This window comes from Tachypleus tridentatus, chromosome 3 (genome assembly GCF_004210375.1).
Source record: "Tachypleus tridentatus isolate NWPU-2018 chromosome 3, ASM421037v1, whole genome shotgun sequence".
NCBI classification, from domain to species: domain Eukaryota; kingdom Metazoa; phylum Arthropoda; class Merostomata; order Xiphosura; family Limulidae; genus Tachypleus; species Tachypleus tridentatus.
In genome coordinates, this window is record NC_134827.1 from 52,558,464 (window position 1) to 52,570,569 (window position 12,106).

The 12,106-nt window shown below is 32.0% G+C and overlaps 1 protein-coding gene across 7 annotated transcripts in view; it reads left to right on the plus strand.

Annotated features, from left to right (window-relative positions):
• The window catches only part of LOC143246847 (maspardin-like), a 16,132-nt gene continuing 4,026 nt past the window's right edge, over positions 1 to 12,106 (plus strand). For 4 of the 7 annotated variants that reach the window (XM_076494057.1, XM_076494060.1, XM_076494059.1 and 1 more), the window contains exons 1-8: positions 11 to 541; positions 1,022 to 1,109; positions 3,158 to 3,319; positions 3,644 to 3,724; positions 4,605 to 4,750; positions 6,536 to 6,644; positions 8,195 to 8,302; positions 9,082 to 9,222. In XM_076494057.1, the coding sequence (XP_076350172.1) occupies positions 540 to 541; positions 1,022 to 1,109; positions 3,158 to 3,319; positions 3,644 to 3,724; positions 4,605 to 4,750; positions 6,536 to 6,644; positions 8,195 to 8,302; positions 9,082 to 9,222 (837 nt within the window). In that variant the 5' untranslated portion in view covers positions 11 to 539. Of the gene's footprint in view, positions 542 to 1,021; positions 1,110 to 3,157; positions 3,320 to 3,643; positions 3,725 to 4,604; positions 4,751 to 6,535; positions 6,645 to 8,194; positions 8,303 to 9,081; positions 9,223 to 12,106 lie in introns of all 7 variants that reach the window. The other 3 variants (XM_076494062.1, XM_076494063.1, XM_076494064.1) reach the window with 2 other exon arrangements.

Below are 12,106 nucleotides of genomic sequence, written 5' to 3' on the forward strand. Positions count from 1 at the left end.
ATTGTTGCTGAGGGCGCTGCAATATCTGAATCACACGCAATTTGTCATGAAATTATTATTTGTTCCAGATTTTGAGTTCTGAAAATATTATAGATAACAAATTTATTAGTGGAATGATGTATTATTATTTCTTTATTGGTTTATTATCCATAATTCTCCAGTTTAAAATTTTATGAAGTAAAAATTTATATTCTTGTTTTAAAACTAGGGAAAATCTAATATTCTAGCCTTCCAAACCCAAATCTTAAAGCTAAACTTAAGTCTTAGGTTTGTTGGTATTACTGTTACCACAATTACTCGTAGTAATATTAAAGTTGATTTATGGTATAGATTAACATTGTATGTCAGGTATTAGTCTATTAATGTAAGCACTTTTGGAAAGAGAGTGACCTTAGGCTTAGCCTGGCATTTGCTTTAGTTAAAACTTTAAAAAGTTAAATGCTGAGTGACTGGTATCGAAGCCAAGACACGTATTAGTTTATTCCGAGTTTATAACGGGGAAGTTAACTTTTGAGGTGGAACAAAAAGAAAGAAGAAAAATGTAAGTATTTTTAGGCCTCTACAACTTGCAGAAACTGATAATGCAATTAAAATCTTGTTCATAATTAGTTAACATGAAAAAAAGGGCATTGAAAATATCAAATTTTAACTAAAGTTATGTTGAGGAAAAACGAAGAAAATATGTGTTTTGTAAAGTAGCAGAAGATGTCAGGTTAATGATGACTAAAGCTTGAGAGGATGGGTTAATGGTTGAATATAACTTTTAACTCATTCAATTTTTCAAGGGTTCATTGTGTTGCCTAGTATATTTTTTTACCTTTCTAACAGCATCAATTTGTCAACTATGTAATTGAAGTATACATCTTGCTGTATGTCTGCTATTTATTACTGGAAATGTATGTATTTAACAATAAATCTGTATTGAGACATTGAAGATTCTCAGTAGTGTATGGTGAAGTATAGGTTTGTTTGTTATTGTGAACTAAAAACACATTATAAACTATGTTTTCTTCTTTTAAAGGCATCACTTATTAAACAGCAAATCTGCAAACGAGATTGTTCAGTCACCAGAATATGTGAGTTTTAGGAGTACTATACCACAAAAAAAAGTTTGTATATTTGTTTTATATATATGTTTACATTTTTATCTTGTTTTAAATTGTTTATTAAAAGTTTTTTTATTGGTTATTTAATAAGTGTTGAATTATTTTCTGACTTAGTGCATAGATCTATATTTGGTATGTTTAAAATGACACCATTGTTATTTGTCAGATTGATTTATGAAAGTTATTACTGTATAAATGTTGACACCCATATCCAGAAACACCAACAGTAAGTATCAAGATTGTCTTTTGAACCTAATGTTCATACCTGAAAAACTAAAATTGACCTGAGAATCTATTAATATTAACCCTATAATCTGTATTTTACAGTATTAATATTAACCCTATAATCTGTATTTTACAGTATTAATATTAAACCTATAATCTGTGATATACAGTTTAAATAATCAACCTATAATCTGTACTTTACAGTATTAATATTAAACCTATAATCTGTGATGTACAGTTTAAATAATCAACCTATAATCTGTACTTTACAGTATTAATATTAACCCTATAATCTGTATTTTACAGTATTAATATTACACCTATAATCTGTGATGTACAGTATTAATATTAACCCTATAATCTGTGATGTACAGTATTAATATTAACCCTATAATCTGTGCTTTACAGTATTAATATTAACCCTATAATCTGTGATGTACAGTATTAATATTAACCATATAATCTGTGATGTACAGTATTAATATTAACCCTATAATCTGTACTTTACAGTATTAATATTAACCCTATAATCTGTGATGTACAGTATTAATATTAAATCTATAATCTGTGATGTACAGTATTAATATTAAACCTATAATCTGTGATGTACAGTATTAATATTAACACTATAATCTGTATTTTACAGTATTAATATTAACCCTATAATCTGTGATGTACAGTATTAATATTAACACTATAATCTGTATTTTACAGTATTAATATTAACACTATAATCTGTATTTTACAGTATTAATATTAACCCTATAATCTGTGATGTACAGTATTAATATTAACTCTATAATCTGTACAGTATTAATATTAACCCTATAATCTGTGATGTACAGTCTAAATAATAAACCTATAATCTATGATGTACAGTATTAATATTAAACCTATAATCTGTAAACTACAATATTTCTTGTTTATTGTCTAAACTAAAATTAATAATCCTCAACAAATACTTGCTAATGGAGAACAGGAAGGATGGGTCTTTACCAGTGCACTTTGTATGACTTCATTAGAATTGACCTGTGTATTGCTTAATAAAACCAGAGTCACATGGCTTTATTATACATTTATAAATACACAATAATTTCAGTGTTAAGTTCATAGAGTGACTAACTTTCCTTTATTTAGTAACCTAGACCAGGGGATCTCAAACTTTTTATCTTGAGAACCCCCCGTAATATTGCAGTTTAGAACTGACGACTATAATATAGTTGTTCTTAATGTGAGTTGGTAAAGATTTTGGTAGTAAATCTATTCTGAAGGTTCTGTAAAGAATAATATTGACTGACAAATGACAAATTTAGTGGGGTAGAAGTCATTAATTATTTTAACATCTAGGTCTAGTGGGCTCCAGTTAGGTTTAAAAAAAATATTAAGTGTAACATTATGTAATCATATTTATTACAGTAAATATAATTATTACCAAAAATATTATTAATCCTGGTGTTTGAAGTTTTCAAGTGAACATTTTTACATCTGCCGAAGCCTCTTTGATTCTATCCCAAAGGAGAGACTGGCCTCGATTATAACTGTAAGACTAAGTCTAGCTCCTTGACAGATTTTAATATGAAGTGAGATTGCAGTGTACTTGTATGAATTGTATATCCCATTTTCTAACTGCTCGAAGAAAATGTTTGATATTTTTTATATTTAAGAGTCATTCTTCTTAAGAAGCAAAGGTTTCTCTCTTGAAATAGAAATCAGTTTTGTTTTGTGATAAAATGAACATTCAAGTGTGCTTTGCTTGAACTTTTTGTTTTGTGATAAAATGAACATTCAAGTGTGCATTGCTTGAACTTTTTGTTTTGTTTATTAAGATTGTTGTTGATGATGACCCAAGGAAAGTGTGGACGATGTACGATGCTGGACCAAAACACATCAAATGCCCTTTGATTTGCTTACCACCTGCTAGTGGAACAGCCGATTGCTTCTTCCGTCAAATAATGGCACTAACTTCTCGAGGTTACCGTGTGATATCTGTAAGTATAGATGTTTCGTTCGTAGATGGGAAAATATTCCTCTGTATAAATAATGACGTATCCACTGCATATATGTGTTAGTGTCCTAATGAGTGGTATTGACTTGTTTTTCTTCCTGTTGAGTGGATTTTGTTCTGTCACAGTTAAAAATGAAACCCATATTTTCATCATGTTAGCACACGTTACGTGACCAGAAATATCCATATTATATCTGTTTCCTGTAGCACCTTAGTGTTTTATAATATTTAATGTCTTCTTTATCCATACTACATAAGCTAATGATTGTTTTATCAACAGTTGTTGTTCTGTGATGACTCTTTGTAGCTTCAATATCCTGTTTACTGGACTATGATAGAATGGGTCGTGGGCTTTCGGAAGTTACTCGATCATCTTAACTTGGATAAGGTAAGTTTTTACAATAGTTTTCTGTAGCCTAAATAATAAAAATAAAAAATATTGACAGAATGACCTAATGTCTGTATCAGTGATGACAGATACGAGATTACAGTTAAACCTTAAATATTTATTAAACATATATCCACTCTTTTAGAATGATGGTAACTGATTTACAGTAAGGAACCACTTGGTTCTTCAAGGCTGTCAGTATTTCCACCCACAAAAAACATTAACAAACATGATTTGTGCAGTTAAAACTTGTTATGGGATGATCACGAGATGTTTTGCTGTGTTGATCACTGTCTTTGACAATGTGTAAATTGGTTTATATAAGGTTTAACAAAAATTGGACATGTAAACTTGGTTTCACCTGTTTTTGTAAAGTTTATTCAAAATTGAATAAACTTAAGTTATCAGTTATTTACTTTTAAGGAAAGATATAATATTAATTAGTTTGTTGTTAAAGAATGTTGTGATGCTAATTAGTTTGTTGTTAAAGAATGTTGTAATGCTAATTAGTTTGTTGTTGAAGAATGTTGCGATGCTAATTAGTTTGTTGTTGAAGAATGTTGCGATTCTAATTAATTTGTTGTTAAAGAAAGTTGCAATGCTAATTAGTTTGATGTTGAAGAACGTTGCGATGCTAATTAGTTTGTTGTTGAAGAACGTTGCGATGCTAATTAGTTTGTTGTTGAAGAACGTTGCGATGTTAATTAGTTTCTTGATGAAGAACATTGAGATGTTAATTAGTTTGTTGATGAAGAATATTGCAATATTAATTAGTTTGTTGTTAAAGAATGTTATAATGCTAATGTCACCCAGCATTTAAACACAGAAAAAAATGTAATAGTAAGATATTTATATTGGTACTGCTTTATTGAATCAATAGGTTCACATATTTGGATCATCTCTAGGGGGGTTTCTTGCTCAGAAATTTGTTGAATTGACAACTTCAAGCCCCAGGGTTCACTCCTTGATTTTATGTAACAGTTTCTCTGATACGTCCATCTTTAATTATACCGATAGTGCTGTGTTGTAAGTACATTTTTCTTCCTTTAGTTACACTGATATTGATATATTTGAAATATATCTGTGTTTATACATCCATCTTTAAATACATCTGTGGAATTGTGAACATATTTGTGTTTACACCCGTCTTTATATCTGTGGAATTATGAACACATTTGTGTTTATACATCCGTCTATAAATACATCTATGGAATTATGAACGCATTTGTGTTTACATCTGTATTTAAATACACCTGTGGAATTGTGAACACATTTGTGTTTATACGTCCATCTTTAAATACATCAATGGAATTGTGAACACATTTGTGTTTATACATTCATGTTTAAATACATCTAGGGAATTGTGAACACATTTGTGTTTATAAATCCATCTTTAAATACATCTGTGGAATTGTGAACACATTTGTATATATGTAAAAACGGCTTGTTTGGGTTGAGAAAATATTTTATGTAGAGGAGTGTAAAATATTTTCTCAACCCAAACGAGCCGTTTTTACATATATATTTTTCTCTACAAATGGGTTTTCTCGACATCACTGAACACATTTGTGTTTATATGTCCATCTTTAAATACATCTATGGAATTGTAAACACATTTGTGTTTATGCGTTCATCTGTAAATGCATCTATGGAATTGTGAACATGTTTGTGTTGATACATTCATTCTTGGAGTTGATTACCATGTATTATGATTACCATATAGTTGATATATTTATTTTTAAATGTTGTATTCATCTTTGACTGTTTATATATGTATTATATCGATAACATTATATCTTGTTTGTGTAACGTACCACAGCTATCATTCAAACTGTGATGTTATTATATTTTCATCAGCCAAGATTTCCTTAACATTTTACCAGAACTATTGTGAATCTGGATTTGAGATAATGTGTGAATATCAGGCCCAACTAAACAGAACTATTGTGAGTTAAGATTCATGATTGTGTGAATATCAGGCCCAACTAGAGAGAACTATTGTGAGTTTAGATTCATGACTGTGTGAATATCAGGCCAAACTAGACAGAACTATTGTGAATCTAGATTTGAGATAATGTGTGAATATCAGGCCCAACTGGACAGAACTATTGTGAGTTTAGATTCATGACTGTTTGAATATCAGTCCCAACTAGACAGAACTATTGTGAGTTTAGATTCATGACTGTGTGAATGTCAGGCCCAACTAGACAGAACTATTGTGAGTTTAGATTCATGATTACATGTGTATATCAGGCCCAACTAGACAGAACTATTGTGATTTTAGATTCATGATTATGTGTGAATATCAGGCCCAACTGGACAGAACTATTGTGAGTTTAGATTCATGACTGTTTGAATATCAGGCCCAACTAGACAGAACTATTGTGAGTTTAGATTCATGACTGTGTGAATGTCAGGCCCAACTAGACAGAACTATTGTGAGTTTAGATTCATGATTACATGTGTATATCAGGCCCAACTAGACAGAACTATTGTAAGTTTAGATTCATGATTATGTGTGAATATCAGGCCCAACTAGACAGAACTATTGTGATTTAGATTCATGACTGTGTGAATATCAGGCCCAGCTAGACAGAACTGTTGTGAGTTACAATTTATGATTACATGTGAATATCAGGCCCAATTAGACAGATTAATTACAGTTTAAATGTAAGTGTCAGTAAAACAAACAATAACACTTACGTAGGTTTAAATGTGTCAGTAAGACAAACAGTGACACTCATGTAGGTTTTAAATATAAATGCTTGTTGCTAGGTAAAAGTGTTAGACAAATAATTAAACTTATTCCAGGTTTTGGATGATGCCTTCTTTAGTTCTAAAGAGAATGGTTATGAGCAATTATACAAAAGGAAATCTTCCTCCTGAAATTGCCAATTCTGTTGACTTTATGGTTGATCAGGTAACAACAAACTTGTATGCTGTTTCAGTAAATTCATATTTCAAACTGTTTCTATGTCCATTTGTAATAATTAGGCAAGAACATAACCTAAGAATAAACCTCATCATATTCTGGTTTTAAAAAATAGTTCTGGCTGTCATTTAGTATTTTTGTATGTTGTAATTGTTTTTTGTTTGTAAGTTTGGCTATTAAACATGTCCGTTGTAATAAACTACTTATTTTTGTAATATTTCACGTTAAACATATCTGTTGTTGTAAACTACTTATTTTTGTAAGATTTCACGTTAAACATATCTGTTGTTGTAAACTACTTATTTTTGTAATATTTCATGTTAAACATATTTGTTATAAACTACTTATTTTTGTAAGATTTCATGTTAAACATATCTTTTGTTATAAACTATTTATTTTTGTAAGATTTCATGTTAAACATATCTGTTGTTATAAACTACTTATTTTTGTAATATTTAATGTTAAACATATTTGTTATAAACTACTTATTTTTGTAATATTTCATGTTAAACATATTTGTTATAAACTACTTATTTTTGTAAGATTTCATGTTAAACATATCTTTTGTTATAAACTATTTATTTTTGTAATATTTCATGTTAAACATATCTGTTATAAAGTAATTATTTTTTGTAAGATTTCATGCTAAACATATCTGTTGTTATAAACTACTTATTTTTGTCTGATTTCACATTAAACATATCTGTTGTTATAAACTACTTATTTTTGTAAGATTTCATGTTAAACATATCTGTTATAAACTACTTATTTTTGTAATATTTAATGTTAAACATATTTGTTATAAACTACTTATTTTTGTAATATTTCATGTTAAACATATTTGTTATAAACTACTTATTTTTGTAAGATTTCATGTTAAACATATCTTTTGTTATAAACTATTTATTTTTGTAATATTTCATGTTAAACATATCTGTTATAAAGTACTTATTTTTTGTAAGATTTCATGCTAAACATATCTGTTGTTATAAACTATTTATTTTTGTCTGATTTCACATTAAACATATCTGTTGTTATAAACTACTTATTTTTGTAAGATTTCATGTTAAACATATCTGTTATAAACTACTTATTTTTGTAATATTTCATGTTAAACATATTTGTTGTTATAAACTACTTATTTTGTAAGATTTCATGTTATACATATGTGTTGTTATAAACTACTTATTTTGTAAGATTTCATGTTATACATATTTGTTGTTATAAACTACTTATTTTTGTAAGATTTCATGTTAAACATATTTGTTGTTATAAACCACTTATGTTTGAAAGATATGATGTTAATTATATTTGTTGTTATAAACCACTTATTTTTGTAAGATTTCATGTTAAACATATTTGTTATAAACCACTTATGTTTCTAAGATTTTATGTTAAACATATCTGTTGTTATAAACTACTTATTTTTGTAAGATTTCATGTTAAACATATCTGTTGTTATAAACCACTTATTTTTGTAAGACTTTCTGGTAATAACCATATTTTTTATTATAAATTATTAATTTTTGTTTCTTCAGTTGGACAGTCTTACACAGCCTGAACTTGCATCACGACTCACCCTCAACTGCATGAACTGTTACGTAGAGCCACAGAAGCTGTCAGACATACCAATGACAATAATAAGTGTAGGTTTAGATATTTAATTTGGAGTAGACTGTGTAGGTTTGTAAAGTGAATCAACAGATACTTTTAAAACAATAATGACATATATCATACAAGTTGTACACTTGTATCAGAAAACAAAGGATATTTTACCATAAGTTTGAAAAACCTAGAATTATTGGACATTAAAGCATGTCATTTGTGGCTCCATCACTTTATCTTATTATGTAAGAGTTGTACATCTTCACCACTTACAATGTCAATTCTCCACAAAAGCAATGTTTTATTTAATACTGTGATTTATAATCATTGCTAAAGTTCTTTATGTAAACAAACGACAGTTGCGCAAAGTACTAGAAACCTTGCAAATATTCATTCTTGATAACATCTATTTATTGTTACACATGAAGTATTCTCCCAGTATTCTGAAACTAGTAATTTTATTTACATGTTACACCCAGTATTCTCTTAATTCATCCTTGGTCTATTTATAACAGTTTAGCCTCAGGCTATTATCTCTCTACTTCCATGCTGTAAGAAGTTTTATGATTATTATATATAATTGTAAGTTTGCTATATAAAATGAGTAAGTTATTATTGTATTTTTGTTTGTTCAATTCTTCAAAAGTTTTTGCTTCCAGACTTTTTCTTGAGTCTCTTGTATAAGTATGGTTTTCTAATTACAGTTGTCTTACAAATACTTTGTTTTTATCTTTGAAATTATTTAGTTATTTCAGTAAGTTGAAATAGTCCCATATGAATTTCTGATGACTGTTTTACACATTGTTTTTGAATGTCTCAGGTGTTTGATGAAAGTGCTCTGAGTCAGTCTGTATGTGAGGGACTCTTTAAACTCTATCCAAGTGCCAAGAAAGCACACTTGAAGAAAGGAGGCAATTTTCCATATATAAGTCAAAGTGCAGAAGTCAATATGTACATTCAGGTCATACATTTTAACTATCTGTAACTGAATATGTCTTCACTATTTTAACTGAAGATTTAACAAATTGTGTATTACAGCTTGTTATAGATAACAACTATTGTTTTAAAAATGTTTATTTAACATGAAATAAATAATGATTTACTATAGTTAATATGCATTAATTAAACATGTTGATTATATGTGCTAACATACAACTTTTAAACATGTATGTTATAATAGCTGCTACCTGACATACAACTTTTGCACATATATGTTATAATATGTGCCACCAAACATACAACTTTTAAATGTGTATGTTATAATAGTTGCTACCTAACATGCAACTTGTAAATGTTGATTGTAATGTGTGCTACCTAACATACAACTTTTAAAACGTATATTATAACAGTTGCTATCTAAAATACAACTTGGGTTGGCCAGTGAGTGTCCTGGAGGGTGTGTCCAGTGGGTCACAAATCCTCTCCACCTTGACCCGATCAACAGGGGGTTGAACATATTTCTGCTAATGTTGCTGGTGATAAGCTGATTTCTGAGACATCTGTCTGGGCCTTTGTTGTGGCTGTCGCGAGAGATGCCAGAAGGGGTCCTGATGCTGAGAATTCTATCTTTTTTTTTTTTCTGAGTGCATGATAGACTCTCTGATACTTTGGCATGCTACTTGCTGGCACAAGAGTGTTATATCTTGAGGAAAGAGTGGCAACTGGTCTGTTGGCTCTGCTGCTGCTTCAAGTTGGTCAGCCTTCTTATTGTACTTGACACCAGCATAGCCTGGGACATACACAATGGTGGGAGATTTATCATGGAGATAAGGTGCAGTCTCTTTCAACCCATCAGGTAGCCAGTCGTTTTTGATTCTCTGCAACATTGCCATGGAGTTGGTAGCAAACACAACTGTGGTGACATCAGGGGATTCTTGGACAAGCCATCCAAGACAAGCCATGGTTGACAGCCTAAAGTTCCATCCTGGTGCTACTTGTGTAAAGGGTGCATGCTCCATACTTCTCAGTTAAGGGTGTGCCACCCATAAACACAGCAAATCTCCAACCTGCTCTCATGATCTCTGATGTAAACGAGATTTTCCTTCTAGCAGAGTTCCTGGAACATCTTCTGGCATGCCTCTTCTACTGCACCTTGAGGCCACTCTCTACAATATCTGTTGAACTTGACAATCACTGCAGGTTGGCACGGGCATTCCTCTTCTGCAGACCAAAGCCATGGAGGTTGGTTGAAAAGGGAATATGAATTACATATATTCTTGCAAGCCAGTGGAGGTACTTTAAGCTACGACTTCCTCTTTAGATGAGACCTAGGTGCTACTTCAAGTCTTGTGTGGCGTGAAAACGTCTTTACTGGTCAGATGGTTCAGCAGTGAAAGAGTACCTTCTTGAAAGGATTTGAAGTCCATGCCTTCGATTTTGCCAAGCCTTGGCAAACAGTATGGCTCTTTGTGATGTTTGCTTGTCCTTGATTCTTGGGAGTTCAGTGAGATGATGGAGAACTGGCACTGGAGTTGATTTGGTGCAACCTGTGACGAGCCTGAGACGTGTTCTGCAGCCTTTCCAGCCTTCAGAGTTGGTTGTTGTTAAGTTGTGCCAGGGGCAGTGCGTGATCAACCACTGAAAGCACAAGGCTTCTGTACAGTATGTTCAAGTGACATTCCTCAGCATGCCTGCCTGCTGCAGCACAAAGGGCATTCATTCCTTTTGTGGCCCTGACAGTGAGCTCATTCACATGTTTGGAGAAGTTCCGTTGTCTGTCAAACACAATGTCCAGACAGCACAGTGAGTTCTCATGTTTAATATCTGTGCCTTCAATGGTTAGAATGGGAATATCTGATGTGTCAGCACTGTTACTGAGAGCAAGGAAGAATGCTTTGGCCTTCTCTGGATTAATTAGCATGCCATTACCTTTACACCAGTCTCTTATGTGGTCCAGCCTGGGCTGAATCCTACTTGTGATCATTTCTGTAGATGTCCCACTGGTGTGAACCAAGATGTCATCAGCAAAGGCTTTGATTCTGATGCCAGGTTTGTCTAGTCTTGCTAGATCAAGGGTGTAAATGTTAAAAAGGACAGGTGACAGAGTTGTGAACCGTGTGTGAGGCCAATGCTTATGGTTTACCAGTCTGACCTCCATTCACCATGTTTCGTGATGACATGACCCTGGCTGAGGGCTGACGTAACCCAAAGTTGAGAGTTCCAAATGAAACATTTTGTCAGTGAGGAGAGGAAGTTGCACTGTATTGTAGGTATCTTCAAGAACAAGGGCAACTGTTAAAGTGTTCTCATACCATTCAGAACCAGACCACGTTTCTGCTGTGAAGCTGGCTGCATTGATCCAAGTTTCACGTTGAGGCCTGTATCCTCCAAGACCATCAGGAAGAAGGTGCTCAACCTGTTCGGTGATGTAGTGAGCAACAGCTCTCTCAAGGATCTTTCCAATAAAGTTCTGTACCACAATGATATGATATCCCATGCAGCTTTTGTGGTCTTTTCCTGGCTTTAGCACAGCACTTATTAAAGCATCTGTGGAGACTTCTGGGATGACTTCTGACTTTCAGCTCTGTTCACAAGCCTTTGCTAAGTTCTGGATCACCTGTTTGGCAGGTCTATAATATTCTTGACAGTGATGCCATCTGGTCCAGGTGCTCCTTCTATGATGGTCCTGATGGCATCTATTATACTTTCCATGTTGAAACACTGCATGGGCTCACTCAACCATCTCTTCAGTGTGATTTTTGACCACTGTCCTGTGATCCTGGTCATTATGACTACTTTGATGAATCTAGCAAGAAGGGCTTTTCCTTGGTTCTCATTAGTGAGTAGTACTTGTCCAGAGTTGCTGTACAAAGTGGTTCTTCCAGAAGACCTCCGACCTTTCAGCT